The sequence below is a fragment of the Maniola jurtina genome, chromosome 22 (assembly GCF_905333055.1).
Source record: "Maniola jurtina chromosome 22, ilManJurt1.1, whole genome shotgun sequence".
NCBI classification, from domain to species: Eukaryota; Metazoa; Arthropoda; class Insecta; order Lepidoptera; family Nymphalidae; genus Maniola; species Maniola jurtina.
This window is the reverse complement of record NC_060050.1, coordinates 2663844-2678259: the sequence shown is the minus strand read 5'-3', so window position 1 is coordinate 2678259 and position 14416 is coordinate 2663844. Positions and strand designations below refer to the sequence as shown.

The 14416-nt window shown below is 36.5% G+C and overlaps 1 protein-coding gene across 2 annotated transcripts; it reads right to left on the bottom strand.

The window, feature by feature from the left end:
* Positions 1 to 2249: 2249 nt before the first annotated feature.
* LOC123876766 (general transcription factor IIH subunit 1) lies at positions 2250 to 14006 on the bottom strand. 2 transcript variants are annotated; one of them, XR_006798417.1, is made up of 12 exons: positions 13603 to 14006; positions 11100 to 11301; positions 9984 to 10120; positions 9095 to 9296; positions 7900 to 8005; positions 7473 to 7598; positions 6700 to 6963; positions 6529 to 6627; positions 5715 to 5841; positions 5234 to 5424; positions 4512 to 4710; positions 2250 to 4353 (listed from the first exon to the last, which is right to left on the bottom strand). XR_006798417.1 is itself a non-coding variant. In XM_045923125.1 (11 exons), the coding sequence occupies exons 1-11, from the start codon at positions 13754 to 13756 to the stop codon at positions 4588 to 4590; spliced, it is 1731 nt and encodes a 576-aa protein (XP_045779081.1). In that variant the 5' UTR covers positions 13757 to 14006; the 3' UTR covers positions 2250 to 4587. The 2 variants fall into 2 exon arrangements, 1 of the variants encoding a protein (XP_045779081.1); XM_045923125.1 differs by having other exon boundaries at positions 2250 to 4710.
* Positions 14007 to 14416: the final 410 nt, after the last annotated feature.

The following is a 14416-nucleotide window of genomic DNA, read 5'->3' as shown; positions in this document are numbered from 1 at the left end:
TTGCAGCATCAGGATTGAGGAGTTTGAATCCATTTTTTTAGGGATCATTCAATAAAACATGGAACATGGAATAGTCAATATTACATATTTTCATCATATCAATTTTCAATCAACCCTACTTTTACTTAATGAGAATTTTTTATTCAAAAGCTGTGAGAATCCTTCCAGGGTTAAAGCATTTTTACCTTTGATTGCATTGTTCAAAAAGCTTCCATATAATGAAAATTCGTAGAAATATTTAGGTAGGTAAGAAATAAAATTTTAATTGAAAATACTGTTTATTTATTTACAATTTTTATTCAGTTTGAGAGTTGAGCGCCAAACGTGCCTTATAAGAACATTGACAGTGTAGTTATAAATAAACATTTTTTTGAACCAACCAAATTATTAAGAAAAATACATAATTTATTTCTTGCTTTGCAAAGTAGGTAAATAAATAAAGTTTGCTTTAAAGATAGGAAGCTCCAAAATAATGCATATTATTTTAATCTATGCAAAGTATACAATATTTCGCTTGATATAGGTATTGCAATTTTTTCATATTCTTAATTACTATAATTTTTGCAGCTTTTTATCAATATTCTGGTTGGTTTTACAATAAGCTTTAGGTACGAAAAATTATTGCTTTTTATCGTGAATTCACGATGAGACAATCTTTATGCTGGGTTTCCACGTACATAATGCCATCTTTAAGTGCATTTACGCAAATACGAATACAATACGATGCGTTTTATCAAAGAGCACTGGCATATTTCAAACTAGAGGATGTCCGCGACTTCGTCCGCATGGATTTTAAAGATCCCGTGGGAACTGTTTGATTTTCCGGGATAAAGTTGCCAATGTCAATTACAGGGACGCAAACTACCTCGGTACCAAATATCATATAAATTGGTTAAGCAGATGGGTCTTTAGGAATCCCGCGGGAACTGTTTGATTTTCCGGGATAAAAAGTAGCCTTTGTCCGTCCCCGGGATGTAAGCTAACTCTATACCGAATTTCGTCAGAATCGGTTAAACGGCCGTGAAAAGGTAGTAGACAGACAGACAGACAGACACACTTTCGCATTTATAATATTAGTATGGATGTAATATTAAAGTTGTATGCCGTTTCACTGAGATCGCTCGTCTCGTTGCGAGAGTGAGGGTGACCACGTCAAGCATGTATTAGTGTGAAAACCCAGCTTATTAATTTATTGGTGTTGCTATACGCATAGTCGGTTCGGCACATCCGGGCGAGAGAAATGAGGAGCTGGCGAACAAAACGGTATAATTGCACGAAATAAAATTTTACAAGAGGATCCAACAACTGTGATTGTACCGTTTTGATCGAAATCACGAAAGTTCGTGGAGAAGAATCCAAGTGGATTCAATTTTAGCAAAGTTTTAACTGTTTTGCTTGGAAATGAATTCTGATTTGTAATTGTAAAAGTAAAGATAAAAGTATTGGACAAGAATCAAGTGCCAAGCCCTAAAATCTATGCGGAACCAATCGTGTGTATAGCAGCACTTTTTTTTGGAAAATAAACTTAATTTACTTCTTAACCGAAACAGTAATCATAGGAATAGTAAAACCTAACCGACGATGTGGTAACGTAAAATTTTGACTTCCACTTAACATTTATTATTACTAAACAGATTATTGTCGATAAATTATTACAAATTACAACTTTTTTTTTGTTTTGTTTAACTTATGCATTAAAAGGAACGATAGTAAACAGTTGACCAGTTTTATTTTTAGCAAAAAATATCTTATTAGAGTACTTAATACACAGAAAATAACCCACCCCCCCAAAATTAAAAAAAAGGAAGAATCAACTTTTCTTATTTTCTTTCAAGTTACAAATCACGGCAGATTAGTACAGTACAAAAAAATTACAAAAATGTACTTTAGCGTTTTAAATAAGTTAAATCTATACTAATATTATAAAGAGGAAACCTTTGTATTTTTGTATGTTTGTATTGAATAGGCTCAAAAACTACTGGACCGATTTCAAAATTTCTTTTACCATTACTTAGAGGGATCCTTCCGAATCCGTATAGGCTATATTTTATTCCGGAAAATAGATAGGATTTTTCCACCCGTGCGAAGCCGGGGCGGGTCGCTAGTATAATATATTGTCACACTGACATCAACAAGGGCCTAGTACGAAAGTTGTGTCTGTATCATAGCGATTATCTCAATAAAATTGTTTTTGACCGACTTTAAAAAAAGGAGGAGGTTCTCAATTCGTCGGAATCGTTTTTTTTTTAATTTGCAAAATTCATACCCTTGCCAATTTTAGCCAATAGTGTTGGCCAATCAAAGATGGTCACACTGTCAAACTGTGTCAAACACTGTTAAAGTCAAGTTTTTTCACGTCATATAAAATCGAATCACATATGATTAAAAAATTTAAATAAGGACAATGCGACTCAAATAAATTAACCTTTTATTTTAATCTATATTTTATGCAATATATTTTGCATATCTGTGAAAAAAATCAAGCACAACTCTTTTTAATTTCTAACTGCATTGTTTATTTTATTTCTCAACTTATTTCAAACGCATAGTAACATTTCTGTGTTGGAATCACACTAAGAATGTGGTTAATTATGTTGTACACAAACCGTGAAATCAACTGTTGTTCTATCCTTTTCCACAGAGTGCATTATGAAAGGGACAGCAATATATTTAGACCTGTCATTTTAGTTTAGAGATTGTGTACAACAGAATTAGTCACAATTTGGTTTCATTTTACACAGTATTATTGTGATAGCTAAAAAATATACAAAACAAACAGTCATTTGGTTTAATAGAAATGCCTTCATTCAGTATTATCTATCGGCCGCGCCAAACTTTTAGAACTCTGAGACTGAATAACAGTTAACGTTAACATTTCACGTTAACGTTAACTGCTCGTCAATTAATTTAATCAATCTGTATAGATTGACTTTCGGGAAAACTATGATTTAACATCTCAAAAAGTCATTTGACATGTCATTTACTTAAGGACAGATTACTATTTACTCACAGGTAACGTTAACTTGAAAAACAGATTGACGTTTTTGACAGTTGTTGATTTGATTAGTTGGCAACATCCCTATTGGTTGAGTTTGAGTTGGGTTGTCAAGTTACGATATTTTCGAAGTTGTTGATCACCTAATTTTAGAGGACCCGCAAAAGTCAAATCAAGTTTTCAGGTATGAAAATGCGAACTAGTTTCACAGCAGTGTGCGATTACCTTTAGTTTGAAACTTTAAAACATTATGCCATCTCTTTTCAATACTTACATTTTGTACAAGTTAATCTCTTTCTTTTATGATATAAAGCATTCTAGAAGTTTGACGCAACCTGTACCTACTTATTTTATTTTGTGTTACATTTAATTTAACAGTAATCAAGAACTATACAATACAAAAAGGTTATGTACAATATTTTTTTTACATTTTTTTTAGTTAATTTTTCAAGCAATAATGTCATTGTTTTCAGGCCATTCAACCCTTATTATTTTATAATTCAAGTTCTGAACATTTTTTTGTAATTTTATATTATAGAGGTTATAAATCAAATATGTTTTACATTATTATTAGTAGCCACAGACTTCTAAACATTTTATCGGATTTCAATAATATTATATGCTTTGAACCATGGTTTATAATATTATGTTGTTGGAAATGCCAAAAGATAATATTTTTTTTTTTTATATTTTGCTTTCTAATTTACATCAGTAACAAATAATAATCGGTTTAAATGTAAAACATATCCAATTTAAACCCATTTTTTTTCATATAACTTTTGCTATTAATTTTTTATAGAGCCAAAATACATCTGAACATTTTTTTTTTTGATAAATGGGCATTTTATGGGAATTTGTTATCTATTACTCTAGAATTATTGTTAAATATCATTTCAGTCGGATAAACAGCCGTATTCACAGGGGTTTAAGTTTTTTGTTTTAAACCCATCCGTCAGTCTACGGAAAATTGTTTATTTTGAGGTTAGAATAAAATATATTTTTTTTTTATTGGATTCGATAACACTTAGGTATATACAACTGCAACTTGGCCAGACTGCATCATGTAATAATGAATTTATTTACTAATGATTAGTAACTTTAATGCATTAGTAGGCGTATTTTAATGCAACATGGCCTCTTTTTTGCATACTCGGCGCACAGTAATCAATTTATCATTGAATAAAGTCACTTTAATAAGTTTTTTGCACACAAAACTATATTTGCTGTACAATGTTGCAGTTAGGTACTATTGCAGCTTGGCCTAACTTGCCATGGCGCATACTTGGCGCAGTTCATCGCATACTTGGTGCATAATAATAATGGTCAATTTATCACTGAATAATGTCACTTTAATTGGTTTTAAGTACGCAAACACTATGTTTGCGGTACGATGTTGTAGTTACGTAGTAGCGCAGCTTGGCCTGTGTTGCCATGGCGCATTTTTGGCGCAGTTTACCGGATACTTGGCGCAGTTTATCGCAAACTTGGCGCATAATATTATTAGTCAATTTATCACTTAATAATGTCACTTTAATTGCACTTTTAGCACACAAATCCTATATTTGCGATAGGGCATTGTAGTGAGGCGTATACTACCGTAGCTTGGCCTGTCTCTGTTGCCACATTGCATACTTGGCACATGCTGTGTCGATCATTTGGTTCATATGTTTGGTTAGCGAAGTCGCTAACGGAGTTAGTTCACGGAGCATTTTTTCCTGTAAATTAAAAAAATGTTTTAAAAGCACTTATCTACGACATAAAGTGAGTTATCGAAAAAAAATTAAAAAGTAGATCAGAATTGAATTAAAAAAAAAAACATAACACCCACGAGTATTTTTCAAAAAATGACGGCCTGTTATAATGCATCAGAATACAGAACAAACAAAGGGGAAAGTTTAAGCCACGTTGTGGCGTCTTAGCTAGAAATATATTTTGATTTAATACATTTTTAATATATTTTACTTATCACGGGAATTTTTAATTCCCACAAAATCCATTAAAAAATGCATATTTCTAGCTAAGACATCATAACATGATGAATTTTTCCCCCTGTGTTAGTTCAGACGCTTTATACCAGGATTGGAGGGGTTGCAACCAATTTAGTGAAAAATTCATGACGCATAGAACAATCTTGACGGATAATTCCAAACGAAAATTCCTTTTCTTTTTTTTCTTTTTTTTCGCTGAATTAAGTAAAATTACGATATTACATTGCCACGAACGGAATTCCAGACTTACCTCAAAGGGCCTTAATTTGACGTTTCTAAACCTAAGTAGCGCATCGTAGAACTTTTCCGCGCGCACGGGCGTGTCTTCGGATTCCGCGCTGGCGCCGGGCTGCGGAAAACATCGCCACAGCTCGCGGAGTAGTTCGCCCCCGGATAGGTAAATGCGGTGTAACTCGTTTTTCACGTCCGGTGGTATTAGTTCTGAAATGGGAACAGAAATTCATTCATTTCAATGCCTTGTCCACTTTAAAGCCGTTCAGTGAGCTATGGGAGGGGCTAGGTTAGGAGATTCCCTGAAGGATGAAAATGAAATGACGAGATCCGCAGGAGAACCGAGTTCACTGGCATAGCCCAAACCATTAGCAAGCTGAAGTGGCAGTGGGCAGGTCATGTCTGTCGTGAGGCGATGGCCGTTGGAGCTGAAAGTCCTAGATTGGAGACCGCATACGTCGAGAAGTATGGATGGATGAAGAACTACACATAAGACTCACGCGCCATACACGCGGCTTGGTGTTGCCTCATCAACGCCCCTCCTGGACTCAGCTCGCCCAAAGCACCCACGGCCGCTGACGCGCTCACTCTGAACGGCCTTTGACACTGTTGTCCACTCGACCACGCCTGAAATTGACAGGTTTTTTAACTCTGCAAAGCTGCGTACAGACTGATGGAAGGTAACATGCAATATAACTTGAAAGGAGCATTATATCAGTGTGGACGCAGCGCGTGCACGAACCGAATACATACTGGCATTTAGAAGGAACCAAAAGCTTAATTTGCTACAATCCGCTAAACCAGACAAATTTGTATGTTGCAATTGCGCATTGTAAGGTCTACATCTCCTGAGGATGCTCCGGTGTCGGGGCGAAACGTGCGTCGAGTGGTGATTTGTGTGGTGCTGCGTGTTGGTGGTGCGTATTGCTTGCTTGGTGGCTGGCTTTTCCTGCATGTTTAGCAGTGGGAGGGTGAGCGGTGCATATCGCATGCTGCATGTTGTACCATACAGATTTGTCTGGTTTAGCGGATTATAGGTTCCTTGTATAATGTATATCATGGACTTCCGCAAAATAACTCCTGCTTTTATACAACAGTACTCCCATTTTGTCCCTCCCTGTGTCCATACCTGGTTCCAGTTCGTGTTCGCGCACGTCTCAACAAAACCTGTCCACACTGGTGCTCTGAGCACGCTGCACTTATTTATTTTTATTTATATTATGGAGACACACAGTATTATTATAAACTTAGATGCATTTTAACATAGAGATAACATGTATATTTTAATAGGTTTTTTTTTAAATTCTTGCTTACTTGACATATAGACGCTAGCGCCGACAGCGGCGGTGGGCGGGTGGTGCTAGTACTGGACTGACTCACTTGTGACGACGGACCTAACAAATACCTTTCCACCTGTAAAATAAAATAACAATATGAGGAAACTTGCATGCCAGAGACTAAAGCCACATAAATTTTATTACATACCTTCGTTAATTTTAACTCCTGCGCCTCCTCACCAATTTGGACATTATCTAGATCTTCATAATGTATCTTTTCCAAAATCCTTTTCTTCTTATCCACGGGCTCGGTCGGATCTTTGTCTCGCGCGGTCCTTTTCTCGACACCGTTCGTCTCTTTCACACCGTTCTCGATGACTTTGTTATTGTTATTCGTTGTTTTGCTATTGCTATTACTACTTGTGTTATTGCTATTGGTACTGCTGTTTGATTTATGACTAGCTTTGAGCACCTGCGGGAAAAATATAATAATTTTACATCTCACACAAGAAAGCCCTTCCGAGCTGGAAAGGCTTTCTTTGTTATGCAAAATCTGCATGGAAAAGTCGATTTTCTTACCTAATTTTTATCTTAAATCATTCAGGAGTTCATACAACTGCCATGTTTGAAGTGATATAAGATTAATAGTTAAAAAAAAATCGACTTTTCCATACGAATTTTGCATAAAAAACAAAGCATTATGGATGTATGGATGTACGCGCGTCTGTGGCGCGTATATTGCGCGTGTATGGCGCGTATATTGCGCGTGTGTGGCGCGTCTGTTATACGCGTGGGGCGCGTCTGTTGCCCGTGTGTGGCGCGTCTGTTGCGCGTGTGTGGCACGTATGTTGCACATGTGTGGCGCGTCTGTAGCACGTCTGTTGCACGTGTGCGGCACGTCTGTAGCGCGTGTGTGGCGCATTTTGCGTGCGATAGTATCGATCTATTCGTATACGTTCCATTTGTGAAAATTATACATACCATAATGGAGTGTTGGTTGAATCTTTTGATCATGCTGCGGTGTATGGAGGTGCCGTCCTTTTCCTTCTCACCCAAATCGTCTTCGGGTAAGAACGGGACAGACTCCGTGAATTGAGGTAAATCCACCTACACATAAAAAGACGTTTTATTATTTTAATAACAAGATTTGTGGTACATTTTTGAAGTAAACTTCACCAGTGGGGCAAAAAGCAAAACGAAGAACGAAGCGCGCGTCCGTCCGCTATTAGTTGTTGCCTGCATGCCATGTTTTGTATGCGCGTATTATGAGAGAGATAGCACGATGTCTCTGTTGTTCTTGAGTTTAAAATCTTAACGTCAAGCCATAAGGTTTGTATTTCATTGGTTTCAGTTTTAGTCGGCGTTAGGTTGCGCATTTCTGGCATAGCCCCAAAGAATAAGAACTCACGGTGAGATCCACTGTGGTATGTCTCATGGCCGACGCGATGGCCTGGTCGTCCAGTTTAGCGCATTCACCAAACAGGTCCTTACTCGACGACGATGCGATGCGGTCTCTGGAAAATTATCCAAAAACAATAAAACACGAAACTTTGGCCAATCAATGAATTTGTTTACTTGCGCGTACAGATAAAATACAAATAAATAAACAAACTACATATTACAACTCTATGAATATACCTATGACATAGTCTATTTTTTTTTCTCTCTCGTCTGGCTTTACACTTATTAGCCAATGTCAAGTTTGTAGTCATTTACAAGTTACGGAAACTATTATGTATAAGTATGGACTTCGTCCGTGCCGGCGCCCGCCGACACACGCGCGGCGCCCCTCCAGAGCGTCTCCCAGTCAGTTCCACCAGCAATAACACAAAAACTGGCCACTTCCAACAAAAAAAAAACACTCCAAAAAGGCACAGAACGCGCGCCAGCAGACGCCAACACAGACGAAGTCCGACATAGTCTATATACATCGAACCTAATAATGATTTTTTATCTGTCAAAAGTTCTTAACGGTCATTTGAAAATTAGTTTTCAAGGAAATTCGCATACAAAACGATTATCCACAATAACTAATTTGGTCTTTATTTTTGTATGACGTCACACGCTAGTAAACAAATTCACAGTTCTGGTCGTTCACGCAATATGAACCTAAGTGAAGTTTGGAAGTAACTTTGATTATTGAAATTTACCTAACTTTTTTTTTCTTACCATAAAGCTCCATCATATCATGGCAGCTTTATTGCTACTACCATCCAGATTCTAGCCTATGGGTTAGTAAGTAATATTATTCTAGTTTAAACTTCTACTTATGAATAACTAGCCGATGCCCGCGACTTCGCCCGCGTGGATTTAGGTTTTTCGAAATGCCATGGGAACTCTTTGATTTTCCGGGATAAAAAGGATCCAGGATATTATCTATCTCCATTCCAAATTTCAGCCAAATCCGTCCAGAGGTTTTTGCGTGAAGGAGTAACAAACATACACAAACACACACACACACACACACACACACACACATACAAACTTTCGCCTTTATAATCTTAGTGTGATTTCTAAATCTAATTTACAGTCCATTAACTGTCCTTAGTTTATTATATGCTTACCGTTCACTATGTTATTGTGACCTAGATATAATAAAGTACCTGTGAAAATAATGCGATTGAAAGAATTTGGTCCAAAATTCAGCTTCTGTCATCTTGTTAGGCACATAGTCCACATGTTTCTTCCTCACGGCGGGGTATGTCTTGAATATCGCGTCTATGATGTCCTGTGTCAGGTTGTATTTCAGTCCGTTGCAGCCATCTGTCTGTGGTTGGATATCTGCTAGGAACGCTCCTGATACACCTGGGGAAAAGAAACTGGTTAAGTGTGAGTTGTACTTGCACACAAAGGGTTCTGTACCATCGTACAAGATTATGAAATTTTTAATATTTGTCATTATAGGGGCAGTAAGAATACATACTGTGTACAATTTCAATTCTCCACCTATTACAGTTCATGAGATACAGCCCATTGACAAACGGATGTATAGCTGAGACTTATAGTAATAGAATCCTGTTAGCAATCTTTTGAACCCTAACAGTTGTATACAAATATCTGGAACATTTAGTTTTTTTTTTTTAATTTATTTATTCATAGACACAATAATTCCTTATAAACTATCTCTCGCCAAACTGCACCGCAGTTTGAAACTTAGAAGTCGAAGAAAGAAGATAAAGTTAGAAGTCTTTATATAAAGACCAATAAAAGGTTGCCGTGCCAAAGGAAGTAACTAGATAAATATAATAACAATAGCCTGAATAGCTCAACAATTAAAGGAGCCAACTGAAATCTGAATGGTCGGCAGTTCAAACCCCACTCATTGCACTATTGTCCTACCTACTCCTAACAGAAGCTATGCTCTTAGTCAGAGGGGAAAGGGGAATGTTAGTCATAATTGACTAGTTTTAATGCTAGGCTAATAAAAATTAAAAAAAATATATTATAATATTATAATATATTTAAAAATAAATTTAAAAAAAACAATCTTACCAGCCTCCTGTTTCATGCTAGTAGATTCTGTGTAGTGTTTCAAAGTGGGGGTGTTCCAGTATTCCTCACTGTTGATCACCTTTGATATCACCAAGTCTTCGTATAAATGCTTCAGTGTCGGATGTAATGATAGTAACCTGTGATTAAACAATTTTCAAGTTAACATTTATCAAAATATATGTACATCAACATGCAGCCCAAACTCTTGGATGAAGAAAGGTGAAATTTTGCACAAAAAATCCCTTTATAATGTAGACAAGGAATTTTGAACAAATTGAATCTCAAATGTTTTTGAAACACAGTTTCTCCCATACAGTAAGTACAGAAAACAAGTTTCGTTCAACAACAACAACAAACAACACTTAGGGAATGTCTAACAAAATGTTGATGCTCCGACGTCACTGACAGGTGTCAAATAAAAATAGCCTCGATAGCTCAACAGGCTGAGGAGCCGACTGAATTCTAAAAGGTTGGCGGTTCAAACCCCACCCGTTGCACTATTGTCGTACCTACTCCTAATACAGCTTTGCGCTTAGTTGGAGGGGAAAGGGGAATATTAGTCATGATTAACATGGCTAAAAAAAAAAAAACATTTGACGCAGGTAGCCCTAAAGTAGCCCCATTTTTCTTTGATTTTACAACAACATAGCCTAATACTTGACATATCGTTGATACAGGATCAAATTAATTGTTCCCTCACTCTAGTTCACTCTGCTAACATCCACCGAGTTTGTTATCTCTGTCATTTGTATGGAATTACGTAACAGAGAGAGCCCTATACTAACAGCTCTCTGTGAATAAACTCAAAATTCTGTAGAGGTAAAATGAAGTTTTCTTTTGTTTCCAATAAGTCCATCTGCTTTTGGTTCCTTAGTTTAGGGGCCATTCCAATAAATGTCCTCCCCTTTCGTGCTGTAAATTATGGAGCATCATCTCTCGCCCAATTCCAATATGTGCCATCTTTTAAGGCATTTAGTGTTGGGGTTTACAAGCAATTTCTGTGCCAGTGTGTTAGGATGTTTTTCCAATCTAAGCTTGTACTTTTTGGAATACTTGTTCACGTCCTCTTTGATTGTCGGCATTTCTAGGTATCTGTGGAAAATGAAGTATGCATACCTAGATTTCATTTCCAACTCCCCATCAATCTGCCTCTTGAACTTAGGCAATAGATCCTGCAGTAGCATCTTGACCTGGTCGCGGTCTTTGGCCTGAGCTTCCGCGCCTGCCGGGTTGACGAACTGGAACGTGGAACACGTGCCATCGTGGAGGACCACTTGTAGCTGCACTTTTGGTTTGCCGATGGGAGAGATTTTTTGTGCTGAAAAGATTAAGTAAGATTAGACATGCCAAGGGTTATATTATTATTGTATAAAGTCACCGTACCTATAAAAATTATGTTTTATCTATATTTATATTTAGAATTATTCTCATATAGCTGAACATTGTTCTTCTGAGAAATAAACTCTTTAAACCTAAACCTAAGAGTCTGTTTAGACTCTGATGTACATGACAATGAAAATGAAAAATGTTCATTTACCAAATACAAAGTCTTGTACAATTTTTCTGTGTCTGATGGTACCCATAGTAGGTAATCCTGTATCGTGGGTACCTAATTCGCAATAACAATGTGCCGTTTACAATTTTTATTTGACACTTGGTTCACTAATTAAGGTATAACTATTCTAAGGTTAAAAAAAATAAAGATGTAAAGCTATGAAGTATTTTGTTGCATTGCATTATATGTCTGAATGAAAAGTAGTAACACAGTGCAGTAACCTAAGGAAGCAAGCCATGTTACTATTTTTATTTTGGCTTGTTTAACATAGTCTGCTATTTCTAGTGCATAGTAGCCACCTAGGGAACCACATTGTACCTCTTGAGGAAGTTACTCCAAGAGCCATTACGCAGTCGGCTAGCCACCTGGCAACTCAAGACTGTTAGTATGTGTAATTTATATGGAAGTTGCTGTGTGTATGGGCACGAAGTTGTGGCGACTGCATGCGTATTTACAGATTCTTACGGTCACTGTTTAGTTGCCAGCCATAACGAGTCTAATTTCAGTCAGGAAAGAGCTGTAAAATAGCCGGCCAATGCAAGGACTGCATAGCCTCAAAGAAGAAGATTTGGAAAACTCAAAGCACTTATGATATAGACGCATCAGCAAAAGCCACTTAGCCTATTATAAATAATAAAAATAACACATTACAGAAATCCTTTGTATGGTTGATTCTCTCATATTTTTATTGCTAAGGATTATGACCTTGGCTACCATTATGTGATTAATCACATGGTAGCGTTTTTTTAATTCAAATTCAAAATATTTTTATTCATTTGGATTTTTACAAGTACTTTTGAATTGTCACATTCTTATTTATTAAGTGGTAGGATAACTATAGGGTAACAAACATGTTTAACAAAAACAAAACTTATAGAAACAGCTATTAACAAAAAAATGTTTTCTTGTGATGTGGGTTCCTTTTTGTGAAGTTGAGGATATGCTTTTAAAACATGATTCCAAAAGTGTTCTCAGATTAGTCATTACATTTTAAACAATGTGTGAGAACATTTGTTTAGTCAAGGTTATTGATTAATTATTTAATGACTAGCCGATGCCCGCGACTTCGCCCGCGTGGATTTAGGTTTTTTGAAATCCCGTGGGAACTCTTTGATTTTCCGGGATAAAAAGTAGCCTATGTGCTAATCCAGGATATTATCTATCTCCATTCCAAATTTCAGCCAAATCCGTCCAGTAGTTTTTGCGTGAAGGAGTAACAAACATACACACACACACACACACACACACACATACAAACTTTCGCCTTTATAATATTAGTGTGACAAACTAACTAAAGCAGTTGGATTCGCATTCAGCTGTCCAAATATAGTTATTTGTTACTTTGATATAGCTATTGTGGCTAATCCTGTTTTGCACAATGTCTAAAACTGACAGGTCTAAGGTTGAAATCTATAGAGAAAGGTTGGTGGTTCAAACCCCACCCGTTGCACTATTGTTGTACCCACTACTAGAACAAGCTTTACACTTAGTTGGAGGGGAAAGGGGAATGTTAGTCATGGTTAAAATGACTAATATTCTTTTGATCAAAATCTACATCCATTGAAAGTGATCCCACCAATAACATTTACCAGTCTTGGACTATCAATAAGCTAGCATAAAAGCTCTGAAGAAAATACTTAGATGTGATTTTTTCTTGCGGAAATACCACTAGACTTATTCATAACCTTGTTGTGGATTGCTCAAGAGTTTATATTTATTACCATTTCTATGATGATGATGATTTTTAGGCCGAGATGTATAGATGCACTTTGATTTTGCTCAGACTCAAGTTTCAGTTAAGACAGAGTTAAGACTCCGACATAAATCTGCCTCATTTTAAGTCAGTAGTCCCAGTAAGAGCAGCCTAAAGCTCTATAGCCTTAGACGATGGAGCAAAAGTAAAATGTAAGACTGGAGAGCTGGCCTTATTACAAGGACATCTATAGCAAGAACAAATAAGTGCAAGCTGTCTCAGATATATAGTAAAGCGGTAGACCTTGAAGACCTTTCTAGCAGTGAATATCTACAATATTAATTAAGAATATGAATATACCCACAACTTACTTTTAATATCAGCGTACTTGTGAGACACAGCGACTGTGTCCCGATTTTCCAACATCCATGCTAGTCTTTGGTTCATCACATACAAAGTCCCATCACCCTTCTTATACCTAACGTGTCCCACGCTCAACAGAACGTCCTCCGACGATGTAGTCATTTTAAACTCGTAAAAATATCAACAGGCACTACACTTTTAATACAAAAAAGTCCCTGGTCATTGACTACGAGACCGAATTCCGAAGACCTACCAAATCAACTATCTGCACTAAGTGTAATTGTTTTGTAGCTTTTAGTTAAATTACTGGGTCTCACATATTAGGAAACGTTGTAACGCGTATAAAAAAGGTAAATTATTTACGAAATTTACATTCACGAAAAGCACATCGCCAAAAACCATTTTCGGTTTGTGTTTGACATTTTATGTCAAATTCAATTGTTACCATAAACTATAGAATTTTTAATTTATGCCATAGAAAAGTTTTTGATCTGTATCATAAATTGTCTATGGATCCAACTAGAGTGCCACTGAAGTCGAATGAAATTATAAAAGACAGGAATTTTCCATGGAATTTCAGAATACAGATGGTCATAAAACTTATGTAGAGTCTAGCACACGAATGCTAAATTGCTCAACTTCGTATTGCGGGTTTACTAGAGTACCTATTATCTGCAATGCTTATGGTTGATAAAATTGTTTGGTTTCTTTTGATGCGTAGTTAGCTTACGAAATAAATCAGAACATGGACAGTTTAATTTCGTTAGTTGAAATAAAAAGGGACTTGAATCGCAAACTTAAATTAGGTCAACTCACTGAACG